At 37.6% G+C, this 14,640-nt stretch overlaps 1 protein-coding gene across 6 annotated transcripts in view; it reads right to left on the minus strand.

The window, feature by feature from the left end:
* Nucleotides 1-14,640, minus strand: part of LOC105035370 (uncharacterized) — an 89,363-nt gene that overhangs the window by 43,700 nt on the left and 31,023 nt on the right. For all 6 annotated transcript variants that reach the window (XM_073245423.1, XM_010910918.3, XM_029261934.2 and 3 more), the window contains 4 exons: nucleotides 6,109-6,204; nucleotides 5,930-5,995; nucleotides 5,660-5,698; nucleotides 5,429-5,563 (listed from right to left, as the gene is read on the minus strand). In XM_073245423.1, coding sequence (XP_073101524.1) covers nucleotides 5,429-5,563; nucleotides 5,660-5,698; nucleotides 5,930-5,995; nucleotides 6,109-6,204 — 336 coding nt within the window. The remainder of the gene's footprint in view (nucleotides 1-5,428; nucleotides 5,564-5,659; nucleotides 5,699-5,929; nucleotides 5,996-6,108; nucleotides 6,205-14,640) is intronic.

A 14,640-nucleotide genomic window follows, 5' to 3' on the forward strand; every position in this document is an offset into this window, starting at 1 on the left:
GAATTACACAGTAACTACACCTAAGGGTTATAATATTCTATTACGCTGGATTGCCACCACATGCTACTAGACGTTACTAGTGGATTGTGAGAACTCACTAAGATCATTTTGGATCAATGATCCTTGATGAATGAGAGTTGAAAATGATCCAACCCATTGAAAGATGTTTCGATGATACTATGATCATGGTATATTCCACTACCAAATAGAACAAAATCTATGGGATCACACACAAAAGGGGTTTGATCGGATCAAACGATTGGATCAAATTATTAATATGATTGATGATTTGGATCAATTTATAAAAGTTACAAGCATAGGATCAACTAATAGTTAGCGAGGACCTCATTGCAATTGTTGCAATCCAATTTGATGAGATCAAGTTGGAGATCAAATCCTAAATAATTAAATTAGATTTAATTTATTTTGACTTGACTTTTTTGAGTCTAATTAGGCATCTGGATTTCAAATTTGAGTCTTAATTGGATTAGGATTAAGTCTAGAATGAATTGGCTCGAATCGGATTCAAATTGGATTCGAACTGAACCCGAATTGAACCAAACTGGATAAAGATGCCAGAGTCCCAGGTTTATTGAGACTCTCTCTCCTCTCTCACGACAGAAAGGACCTTTCTTTTGCATCACACTTGGGAGAAAAAATAAGAGAGAGGGTGCAAATCCAAAGTTGTCACCCCCTCCCTGGTGTTCTTTATCTCTTTATCGCTGGGATCAAATTCTAGGATCAGATTAGTTCATGATTGAATTTAAATTCTTATCAGATAAGAGTTCAAATTCATTTGAACTCGATCTCAATCCTTTGGCCACCACCTATAAAAGGAGGGGTCCCCTTGGACATGTAGATAGATCAGACCAGGGAATCCATCTGTGTCGCCCCCTCCTCTTCCATTATCCCTTATTCCATACGCCCTAACCCCTTTGGTTGGCCATAGAAAGAGAGAGATCAGTGAGAGAGAGATCAAAAAGAGAGAAAAAGGAGTTCTCCATCGCCTCTATTCTTCCTCCGATCCCACGCGAAAAGTGTTCACGCGTAGATTCATCCTCAGTCCTCTTCTACAACGGTCAAAGGAGATCAAATCCAAACCAGTAAAGCGGAGATCTGAAAGAGAACTAGCACCTCGATGATCTCTAATGCTTTCGATCTACTTCAGCCCCATGCGGATATCCATAGAGGTCGGACGCATGTGCGGCTTCAACAAAACTTGCAGACATCCTCAGATCTAGATCTGAAGGAGTTTTAGCGATTCAGATAGGTGATCTAATCATCCAGTTATATTTTGTTTATGAAATCAGATGTATGCTCGTTTTATTTTTATCATATGAAATAGATCCATAGGTGTAAGATTAGATCTATGCATGCGTAGATTAAAACAGTTTTAATCTGATCTTCTGCTGCGTTTTCAAAATTGTTTTGAAAAATCTACATGCATGACACCCCGAAACCCAACATCAAGCTCGATTCAAACTCGATAATAGCTGAGTCGAGTCGAGCTCAAGTAGCTCACGAGCAACTCGACATGTTTTTACCCTGGATATGAGAAAAAAAAGGGAAGAAAAGGAAAAACAAAAGGTAAAAGAAAAAGAAAGAAAGAAAAGGAATAAAGAAGAAAAAAGAAGGTGAGAGAGACAAAAGGCATCTATCGGGATGCATGACCAAGATTGCCATCGAAGCAGGACAGGACAGCCGCCATCCCATTCTGTAGAGAAACCAGGACACCCCCATCCCATAGAATTTAAAACCTTGTACCTAGTACAACAAGACTCCAAAGTTGACAAGGATAGGTTAGAATGATGACTTGGTGATGTAACAACCAAAGAGTGGGGCGCTTATGGAGGAGTAAGTGTAATTAATTTAGCAATTTATTAAATTTGTGATGCTAGAAGGTGAAATGCCTCACATAGACATAGAAACTAGATTAAACCAATGTATTTAAAAAGTGGATAGCAGGCATGAAGCAACCGGGGGGTTAATGAATAGCAAGTGCTACATACCCTACATGGGCTACTAAAACATATCCAATATTTTTTCTGCTAAGCATCAAAAATCAATACTTCCAACAAACTTTATGAAAAAAAAAAATAGAAGCAAAAAAAAATCAACGAAAAGCTATAACATATCATCCACCTAATATCATAATATCAGGTCAATATCTATAAATTTTAAAGGATCACAATCTAATGGCAAATATCATTATCCACTCAATGTAATAACATCACTTAGAAGACTTAAAATGTCCATGAACACACAACCCATAAAATAAAAATGTCCAAAATCACATAGTATTAATCATGAAAGAAAGATGTTCACAAGCATATAATATGTTCACAAGCATCGAATATAATTTATCAAACAAAAAAACATCATCATTAAAAGCATGGTTTGCCATACCGTGCCGAACCGGCCGGTACACCCCATCTCGTACCGGACCGGCGGAGAACCGACACGATTCGGCCGATAAAATCGGTACACCGACGGTACCGACGAATAAAGAACGAAAAGTGAGAAAGAGAGAGGGGAGGGAAGAGAGGGAGGTGGGAGCCGTCGGAGGCCGGCGGTGGCCGGCTGTGGCCGTCGAAGGGTTTTCGAGCCCCGTATCGCCCGATAGGGCTTTCAAGAGAGCAAAAAAGAGAGAGAGAGCGCTCGGAGAGGGGTGGAGAACCTACCGGACAGACGGTGCCTTCGTTGCGAGGCTCCCGGTGGCCGGCGAGCCGATGCCGACGGCCTGAGGCGATCGAGCGGGCGGAGCCCCTTCGTTGCGAGGCTCCCGGTGGCCGGCGAGCCGATGCCGACGGCCTGAGGCGATCGAGCGGGCGGAGCCCCTCCGCGGCTCCGCCCCCTTCTTTTTCGAAACAGACGTCGTTTGTTTCGATTTTTTCTTTTTTTTTTTTAAACTTATAAAGTCGGCAACTGGGTTGCCGATTTAAGAATTTTTTTAAAAAAACAAAAATCATGAAGCCGGCAAATCATTTGCCGACTTCACTTAAAACCATGTTTTTAAAAAAATTTGCGAAACAGAGGCATCGCAGGCCTGCGGCACCGCGCGCGTGGACAGCGCCCTCCGACGGCCACGGCGGCCAGTCGGAGGCCATCCGGCGGCCCCACCGGCTCCTTCCCCTCTTTTTTTTCTTCCTCTTTCTCTATTTCTCTCAATTTCTTCTTCCGGTTCGGATCGTCGGTTCGGTACGATATGAAACCATATCGAACCGTACCGCCGGCCGGCCGAAACGGCCGGCGGTACCGGTTCAGCAAACCTTGATTAAAAGATAATAAACTCCTTTAGATTAAGGATAAAAATAAATGACAAATTGATAATTGATTAGGATATCTCAATAATTAATCATTATCTGCCACTTCTTGGAGGTTTGCACCCTGAGCATTAAAACTAAAGTTGTCCAAGATATCCATCTCAACATATGCCTCCTCTTTCTCTCCTCACCTAACTCTGACAATGCAATCTTATCAATGTTTATGTTACGATTCTTTGGTTTTTTTCTTTTACCATGGAAATTTAGCAACCCCAACCATGATTTGCCGAACCAACTTTAACTGGATGGTTCAGCCCATTCCAAACAAATGTCTAGTCAGAATGGTTCAGCCGGGTTGGGGGGTCAATTTGGTTATAAAGCCCTCCCCCACTCCTGGTTCACCACAATAAAACCCCTCAACCGTCGATTTGATTTGTAAAAACCCCATCCCACCCCACCCTTACGATGGTTTGAGCCTCACCTCCATCCCCCTCGCGATCAAATGTTTCTCCCTCATCCCCTCCCCCCATTCGAGGGTTGTGATGGCCGACATTTGAGAGCATGCTGGCTCCTTCCCACTCGCAACCCTTCGAGGGTTGCGATGGCCGGCATTTGAGACCGTTTGATTACTCATTGGCACTAGACTCACTCCTCTTGCGGCCATCATCAGTGAGCTCTCAACCCCCCCCCCCCTCTCGGTTAGGGTTTAGAGCTGTGTTTGTTATCCCACCCCATACCATTTGGTATGGGGCATATTGGTACCATGCTAGTAAGCCATACGGTACCGGTACACCATAACATACCGATACTATCGTACCGATCTGCACCGCATATTGACACTATAAAAAGATGTTACCAATATGCGGTCCAGTATTGAAATGACAAACCTTAGTTTAGAGGGGCCCTCCCCCTTCCTCTCTCTCCATCTCCCACTCTGCCTCTCTCCTCTCCCTCTCTCCCTCCCTCTCCATATATTTGGCATATGCCCTAAATTAATATGTATAGATCCATACCATGCCGAACCAATCACCAGCCGATGCACCCTCTAGTTCCGGTTTGATGAACCTTAGCTCCAACATCCTTATGTTCAGCTCTCCCCCTTGTGTACCTCCTAGGCTCACTCATCATTAGATCAGGCCAATTGAAAACATGTCTAGTGCTTTTTGAACTCGTTGCCTAGCAGCCGCTACACTGGGTTCACTAGACGTATCATCCTTCTTATACCTAGGCACCACAGCACTGCTATGATGCTTATGACAACTGTTTTAGGCTAAAACCATAATACTAGCCACTATAGCAGCCATAGCAGCTAATTTTTGAAACATGGATTCAAACCTTGCGAAAATAAGAATAGTTGGACATCCTGACAGACAAAGAACATTGTACAAAATTAATTAAATGTTCTAATTTAATATAACTGGTTATAAATATTTAAAACAAGTAGTCTAGTAAGTTATTTTAATAGGAACATGTTTTCTTCATATCCTTGATGATTTAATCATTTTTCACAGCAAATATATTTTCTTCATTCCATACTCTTCTTTCAAAAAGTTATCAACTCAAAGAGACAAACCTTCCTAAGAATTGATGAAGATCAAAGAACTGCTCTCATTTTGCAAAAATCATGTGTTCAAATTTGTTAGTTAATCTTATCCTTGGACTTTTAGCTGAATGCCACCAGCACATATATATGATACAGATCATGATGAGAAAATGCAGCAACTTGCCCATATTTGCAAAGCAATGATATGAACTATGAAGGTTCACAAAATAAACATAGTTTTCCTTTTAATACCACCAAGCAATAATTTATGAAGTTTCAACTCCGTAATGATATTCTACTATCTCAGTTGATAATTGAAGTTTAAAGATGGATCCAATACAGCAAATTCCTGCATTTAGGGAAACCATCAAAAGTTAATCCGCTGGACAAACAGCATGACCTCCAGAAGTAGAGCATGAACCAAAAGCCTAAGCAGAATTCTTGTTATAGGTGCATAATCATGTAAGTTACCAAACATAAAGTTTTTGACATTCATTCAATATTTTCATGTTCATAAAACTTTTTCTAAACAAGTAACAGATATATCCTCCACTTCCTATTTTAGGTGTTTGGGAAGTCATATCAAGTAAACTGAAAAAATAAATGAACATTGTATATTTACCTTGAGATCTTCAGGTGCACCAAATATATTCAAGTCCACAGCATACATCTCTGCAGAAAAGCATTGAGGAGTATCCAAGTGGACAGACAAGCTTCCAAGCCGAGTGTCCATCGTAAACCATGCAGGTACGCTTACCTGGAAAAAGAAAAATAGATGAATTTAGCAAATGGTTTTTTTGATACCAAGGTTTATGACAGATTACAATAATATTGATTGTATATGATGCAGTACCATCTCAAATAATTCTTCCTTCTTTTTCTCAAAAGATACCTGCAAACATTAATGAATAGCTTTAGAAAATAAAGTTCAGATCGTTATTGAAGTGTAAGCTGGATCCCCTGCTGTAGATTCACAGGTCCAGATCATTAACAACAAATTCAAATAATATTGGCTCAAAAGGTTGAAGTAGAGCCGTTTATTTCTTCTTTTATCATTCCAGTAATGCAGAAGAGAAAATTCAAGATATATTACAAAAGCCGTACTTAAAAGTATGAACAGAACCTTGCCATAATTCTCAATTACAACTCCCCTGGTAATCTCCCACAGCTTAACCAAACCTGCTGTGTCCTGTAAGAGATGCATCAAAGTCATATTAAAATACATAAAGCTACATTTGCTCATTGTAGTCAAAACTATCAATATATCTAGAGAACATACAAAAAGCAAAACTTCATAATCACCTTAGTCAAGACATGCCTTCTATCATTCAAGATTTCATGTTGTACAATTCCTGCTGTTCCAGGTATAGTGAAAGATGGTTCTTGGTATACAGGAACCTGTTATAAAAGAAAACACCAAGCACTTGACTGTTGATACTTAACTTTCCCAGATTGAAAAAAAAAAAAAAAAGATTGTATTACCGTAAAAGAAAAGAAAAGAAACACCTTACTAAACACAAAATTATAAATATAACAAAAAAAAAAAACAAGAACAATTAAAACTAGAAGCAACTTGTGACGGACTATCCTTTTACATTCTCAGGTGTACACATAACTTTTGCAGAAGATATACCAAACACTGCTTAAAGGGAACTATCTGACATCCAAGGATATCAACTGTACCTTATCTTACACTATAATAAACTTAAATGCATACGAATTCACCCATGCCTATATGGCAGAAGCCACCTTATATTTTTCTTACAATGCTGAGTTATGATACCATGTTTGGAATTAAGCATCCTCCAACCATGAGGCAGCAACCTTACTCTATAAGAATGCTGCAAAAAAAAAAGTGGATGAAAAAAAACTTGTGATAGTTTAAAGGTTGGTAGATTCCCAAACTGCACCCATCTACAAGATTTTGCCAAATTATGATGGCATTCTTCATCATTTTAACATTTTCTTATCATAAAAATAGAAAATGAAATTTTTGCGTTTACTTTATTTTAAATTTTTAATAACGCAAATATATTTGATATAGTCAATTATTTTTATATTTTTACGTTAAAAAAAATCAAAAACCAACCCCTCTTCCTTCCTTTGCCAATGGCAGCAGGGGTGACAGCAGCAGTGGCATAAATGCTAGTGGCAATGGTGGCGGTGGTGGTAGTGCATGGCTGAACGCCATGGTCACACAATAGATATAGCTGAACCTTACAAATAAATCAATAATATAACCGATCCTTTTACCTCCAAATAAAATCCCAAAGAATATTAAACAAATGATATCAGGAGTTTGATACAGATATAAAGTATTAAGCCTGCACAAGAATCCAGATGGCAAATATGTGAAAATAATGTTAGATGTATGTCCTAGAAGCTAATTGTTGGCTGACATATTTTTATTCTATGACATATTTGTACTTAAAACTATTGATTTAATCAATAAATGATAAGTTTTTTTTTTTCATTCAAGTGTTATGTATCCTTAAATCGTCTTTGGAATTGATGTTACGATATATATTCTCAACTATTGAGAATTAGAGGCATGTATGATTGATTTCTAAATTACTTCCGATCATAAGATAGTCATGGAGACGGTGATCGATCCAGATAGACCGGCGCATGATTCACTTCCTTCGGAGTAGATGAGTCTCTAGTATACGGTGTAGAGACATTGAGTGGCAAGTGCGGATAATTGTTAGAGAACAACTAGTACTGAGCATGACTATACGAGAGATCACATGAATTTCTATCAAATCGTCAAGTGATCATCTCGATGCTGTAGTTGTGAACTAGTCCTTTGACCTGCGGTGTCACAGCTGCTCACAGTAAGACCACTGTAATTTGACTACACATAAGCATTCACTCAATTATGAGTTTTTGTAGTGGATGTTGGCTTCAGATGGTTGAGCTGTGGGAGCAAGATGTACACCTAGATGGGATCTATCGACCTTGATAGAGAGGAATAGTCTTATGAGATTTGAGAAACTGAATCCACAAGTCTATGGCTATAGTAGTATGATTAACGAAAAAGAATTTTCATTTGGTATCACTATTGGACTTGAGCTGATCGAATCTATCATATGACTGATGATGAGCTTTGACGATTTATCCATGGCCTACCATCTGGTTAGAACTCACGATAGAGAGACTGTATTACACATTAACTACACCTAAAAGTTTTATTTCGGTTCTACTGAGTTGCGACTACATATTGCTAGATATCACTGATGGATTGTAAGAGCTCAATAGGATTGTTCTGGATCAATGATCCTTATTGAGTTAGAGTAAAATTGTTCCAACCCACTGAAAGGAGTTTCAGTGATACCTATGATAGAGATCATGGTATATCTCACTATCAGACAGAATTGAACCTATGGGATCACACATTAAAGGGAAAAGACTTGGATTGGTTAAAATTAGACTTGTGAAGCACCAAATTATATGGATTTAGAGAAATCCTATTGGATTCATGTTAACCTTGCTAGCATCTAGGTGAACCCAATTTCTCTTGTGGCTGGTTTTGCTTATATAATAAGCTTTAGCCAATTTTTACACTTGATTTAAACCTAATTGAATTTGATTCAATAGGCTCCAATGGTTGGATGCTTAATTTATGGCTTGGATTAAATCAAAAAAGAATTTCTAGATTTTATTGATTGAAAATTCATCTTAATTTGATGAAGAACCCTGAAGTGAATTTATGAAACCATGTGGACTGATTAGAGAGCTTTTAATTGGGTCCCATATGATAGGACCCCTAGCATTGGTGTGGGCGTGAGTCAAGGATAGGTGGCGCTCCTTTTACATGGTCCAAGAGAATATAAGTTAGGACTTCTAAGATGATTAAAAGAAACCCTAATTTGATTAGGATATCCTTATGTTGTCTATTTAAAGAACCCTAGCCCTATCTCTATTCACAACACATATCCCCTTATCCTTGCCGCCACCCTTACTGTGCCCAATGCCTCCCCTCCTCTTCCTCTCTCAAACCCACGCCCTCTCTCTCTAGGCATCCGCCCTTTGGATCTTAGAGAGAAATGGACGGCAACCTATTGCTTGGTGTAAGTGTTGGCGCCCAAGTTGTTGGTTTCTTCTTCCTTTTAAGTTTATTAGGAGTTTGTTACAATCACTTCTTGATAGTAGTTCTTCTTGATTAGTTGAAGGATCAAGAAAGATTCTTGACTTCTTCAAGAATCAAGAAAAAAAGATCAAAAAGATTTAAGAATTAATCCCTATCCAGACTTGGTTCAAGCCTATTCAGGTTTTGAGTTCAAATGAATTATATCAAGAGGAGCCTATCTAGGTCGGCCTTATGATATCCGTAGAAGCATGACACTTATGCTGCTGATTCAGAACCTGCTCAACCCCGAGATCCAGAGATTGAATTGGATTCAATCCCAATTACAGGTTTGACGCAAAAGAAAAGCAATTCAGGTACATAACTTGATCACATACTTTTATTCATTTCTCCTAAAATCAGTTTATGTTAATTTCAGTATATGAACTAGATCCATAGGTACTTTCATATGATGAATGTATGCTTAGATTAAAATTATTTTAATCTGATTTTTTGACTGCATTTTAAATTGAAAAAATTCTGAAATCTACATGCACTAGCACCTGTAGAAAATCCAACAGTGATATCCGAATCACATGTTCATATGTATGAAAGTAACATAAAAATTTGAAAAATTATTTTCAAAATTCTGATTTTGGCTCGTACATGCGATATGTGTTTATTTTCAGATCTGAAAAGTATTTTAATTCTGATTTTTTATTCATATATACGATATATGAAAACATACGTAGGTTAGAAATTAAATTTCTACGATCTGAATTTTTTATGTATGTGATATTCATATTTAGATCTAAAATTAATTTTTAAAAAATTTAAAATTTTTCATATATATATATGATATATGACAGCATGCATGTTCTGAAAAGGTTTCGAAAATCAAAAACTTACTTTTTATGCAATGAATTTAGATCTAAAAATTATTTTTATGATCTGAAATTAGTATGTGCATGAATTGTTGGGCATAGTTAGTTTTATATTAGGATTGCATCTTAGATTATTAATAAAATCATATTAGATCGAAATCGATATAGCTATTGATCAAACCGAGTTAAGTGTTGATTTAGATTAGATTAGTTGAGCTTATTATTCTACAAGTATTGTAGATTGAGTCGATTAAAACCCATATGTAGAATCGAGTCAACTTAAGGGCTTAATTCAACTTTATGACTCGAATCCGATTCATCTAAGCTGACTAATTGAAACCAATAAGCCATTTGATGTCTAAGGCAAGTTTTAATCAATAGTTTTTTAATTGGAAAGCTACTCATCTAGACAATTTTGCCTACAACATGTTAATGGTATACCCTCCCGCCGATCTCACCTGATCAATTGGATGATTGGGTTCATTAGTTGTTAAGATATTTTGGTTTAGCCCATACCAATTAGATCTGTCATGTGATAACTGATTAGATGAGACCTGACCTAAATCTCCCCAATCAATATTAAGCCTTATAGTCTTCCACCATTGTAGAAGAGTGGGTGTGGTACTAGCGTTGACTGTTCTCGACTGATTACAGTGGTTCAGTTGCATCGAAAATACGTAACCACTCTACTAACAAAGAGTTGCTCCAAGATGAAGATGAGGTTGGACCCAATATGTGTTATCTAAGGGACTCAATGATAGCTTCACACCTGCTTGTGAATGATGGATCTAGCTTAACTAAAGAGTGGGGCAATATGTGTCATCTGAGCTCACATGACTTAGAGATCAAGTCACTACAATATGCTTAGAGAAGCATCTAAACAAAAAGTTGTCTACGCATCGATGTACGTGTCACCAATAACTGTTAGATAAGGTGCACGGCATCGATGGGACCGCAGCATCCACTAGAAATCTTACATTGGTCGCATCGAATTTTCATTTTTCATCCGAAAAGTATCGAAATCCGAAAAAATAATGAAAGTCTATTTGCATCTAAAAATTCCTAGAGCAAATATAATTTTATGTATAAATGTCTAACTAGAATCTCTACTCTGATGGATAAACAATGTCGACCTCTAACCTACTAGTCCGAATCCTTGAAACCAACCATCTGACCGACACAAATTTTAAGGACCAACTTAGAAACCTCTGGATAGTCCTGACATCCAAGAAGATTGAGTATGTACTTGACCAAGACACCCTAATCTTTCCAGCCCATCCTACGGAAAAGCAAAGAACTGCTCTGGATAAGTGGACAGATGATAATCTTAGGGTAAAGTGCTATGTACTGGCTTCTATGTCAAATGAGTTGTAGATCCAGTATGAGTACGTGCCCACTGCCCGTGCCATGATCACTCACCTGCAAAAGTTGTACGGTAAGTAGAGTCGAACCGCACGCTTCGAATTGTCTAAGCAATTGTTCAACATAAAGATGCGCAAGGAGCAATCAGTCCACGATCATTGTATGGCAATGATCAAGGACCTTAAAAAGCTTGAGAAGCTCGAGCTTACCATACAGAGAGAGTTAAAGGTGGATTTGACCCTCCAATCCCTGACTAGTTCGTTTGGACAGTTTATCGTAAACTACCATATGAATAAATGGAACTGTAATTTATCCAAATTGATCAACATGCTATTCACTACTGAGGGTATCTTGAAAAGTTCAAGAGGCTTTATTCTTGCTGTTGAGCGGGCATCTTCCAAGAGAAAGTTTCAAGGGAAGAAAAAGAATAAGTCTGCAAAGAAGCAGAAGAAGGAGAGCAAACCTAAGAAGGATACTCCAAAGAAAGCTGTGGAGAAAAACAAATATTTCCACTGCAACTCCGATGGCCATTAGAGGAGAAACTGTCCGTCTTACCTGAAGAGCTTAAAGATGAAAAATGATGAACAAACTTCTGAAGGTATGCTTATAATAGAATCTAAACTAACGATTTCTTCTACTTCGAGTTGGGTATTAAACTCTAATTTTAGTACTCACATATGTACTTCAATACAGAGTCTAATAGGAAGTAGGAGATTGAGATAAGATAACATGATTCTTCGGATCGACAATGGAGCAAAAATTACTACAGAGACTATTGGAACCTACCCTTTTCGATTACCGTCAGACTTTAGATTAGATTTAAAAGACTGTTATTTTGTTCCTATAGCTAGTTGAAATTTGATTTTGATCTCTGTACTATCACAGAATGGATTTATTTTTCAATTTAATAAAGATTATTATTTTATTTATTTATGTTGCATTTAATCTTTTGATTGACAGTCTTTATCACTTGCATGTTGATGCTAATGTGAACCTAAACGAGCAAGTAGTGAGTGTCGTAAGCCAAAAGAGATCCAGAGATGTATTTAACCATAAGTACTTGTGGCACCATAAACTTGATCATTTTGGAGAAGATAGAATAAACAGATTAAAAAGGGATGGGATCCTTGACTTTGATTAAATCTGAGTCAATTCCAACCTGTGAATCATGCCTTCGAAGAAAATGGCTAGATTACCCTTTGTGGGACAAGAGGGAAGAGCCACTGAGTTACTAACCCTGGTACATACCGATGTGTGTGGTCCATTTGATATAAAGATCAGGAATTATTATAGCTACTTCATTATCTTTACTGATGATCTGTCATGATATGGATGTGTTTCTCATGAAACACAAGTCTAAAGCCTTTGAAAGATTCAAAGAATTCAGGCACAAGATAGAGAAGTAAACAGATAAACCCATCAAAGTTCTTCGATCTGATCGAGGAGAGAAATACCTAAGTACTGAATTTCTGGAATATCTTAAGAAAAACGGCAGTCTCTCAATGGACTCCTCCCAGCATGCATCAACTCAACGGAATATCCGAAAGAAGAAATAAGATCCTATTGGATATGATCCGATCCATGATGAGCTTCACTGATTTATCCGTATCTCTTTGGGGACACGCCTTATCATGATGTATATTTTAAATAGGATTTCTAAATCCGTTCCTACCATACCATATGAGATATGGCACAGTAAGAAGCCGAGACTGAGTTACCTTAAGACTTGTAGATATCCAACCTATGTCAAGAGACAGAAAGCTGACAAATTAGAAAATAGATCGATTGTAACTCGATTTATAGGATATCCCAAAAAATCCATAGAATACTACTTTTACTTTCCATATGACCACAATATGATTTTAAGTCGTAATGCAACATTTCTAAAAAAATAATTTATCTATGACGATGGCAGTAGAAGGTTAATTGAGCTCGACGAAAATATCTCCAAAGAGCAACGAGCTATAGATCCCCAGGAATCCATCCATGATAAGCCAGTAATTAATATTCCACCTCCATCTCGTAGATCGGGTAGAATCTTCCATCCTCCTGAAAGATACATAGGTATGCTGAAAGAGGATGTAAAAAAAATTTTCTTGTGGGAGTAGGGGTCATGGTGATGATCCTAGTACTTTTGACGAGGCGATATCTGACATCGATTCCGAAAAATGGTTAGATGCAATGAAGTTAGAAATTGACTCAATGCACTCGAACCAAATATAGACCTTAGTGGATCATCTGAGAAAATTGTTTCCATTAGATGTAAATAGATCTACAAAAGAAAAATAGATGTCGATGATAAAGTAAACCTATAAAGTAAGGCTGATGGCAAATAGTTATAGTCAGTACGAAGGTATTGACTATCGTGACATTTTTTCACCTGTAGCTGTGCTAAAATCCATCCGCACATTGCTTGCTGTTGCAGCTTACTATAATTATAAAATCTGACAGATAGATGTGAAAACTGCTTTCCTGAATGGATATCTTGAGGAAGATCTATATGGAGCAATCTTTGGATTTCACATCCGGTGATAGTGATCACCGTGTCTGCAAGTTGCAAAGATCCATCAATGGACTAAAGCAGGCTTCTCGAAATTGAAATCTTCATTTCGATGATGCAATCAAATCGTTTGGCTTCATAAAAAATGAAGAGAAATCTTGTGTTTATAAAAATGTCAGTGGGAGTGCGCTTGTTTTCTTCATACTGTACGTGAATGATATCTTCCTTATTGAGAATGATATTCTCATACTGACCTTGGTAAATACTTGATTGTCTGAGGAATGCTCCATGAAAGATCTAGGAGAAGCATCCTATATCTTTGGGATAAAGATTTATAGAGATAGATCTAGAAAGTGTTTGGCCTGTCATAAAAACTGTACATAAAAAAAAATGCTGAAACGATTCAGTACAGAAAACTCAAAAGAATTTGCTGTGCTAAATACTGTAGCTGTGCTAAAATCCATCCGCACATTGCTTGCTGTTGCAGCTTACTATAATTATAAAATCTGACAGATAGATGTGAAAACTGCTTTCCTGAATGGATATCTTGAGGAAGATCTATATGGAGCAATCTTTGGATTTCACATCCGGTGATAGTGATCACCGTGTCTGCAAGTTGCAAAGATCCATCAATGGACTAAAGCAGGCTTCTCGAAGTTGAAATCTTCATTTCGATGATGCAATCAAATCATTTGGCTTCATAAAAAATGAAGAGGAATCTTGTGTTTATAAAAATGTCAGTGGGAGTGCGCTTGTTTTCCTCATACTGTACGTGAATGATATCTTCCTTATTGAGAATGATATTCTCATACTGACCTTGGTAAATACTTGATTGTCTGAGGAATGCTCCATGAAAGATCTAGGGGAAGCATCCTATATCTTTGGGATAAAGATTTATAGAGATAGATCTAGAAAGATGTTTGGCCTGTCATAAAAACTGTACATAAAAAAAAATGCTGAAACGATTCAGTACGGAAAACTCAAAAGAATTTGCTCCCCTTAGGTATGGTATTCGACTCTCC

Source organism: Elaeis guineensis, chromosome 11 (genome assembly GCF_000442705.2).
Source record: "Elaeis guineensis isolate ETL-2024a chromosome 11, EG11, whole genome shotgun sequence".
NCBI lineage: Eukaryota > Viridiplantae > Streptophyta > Magnoliopsida > Arecales > Arecaceae > Elaeis > Elaeis guineensis.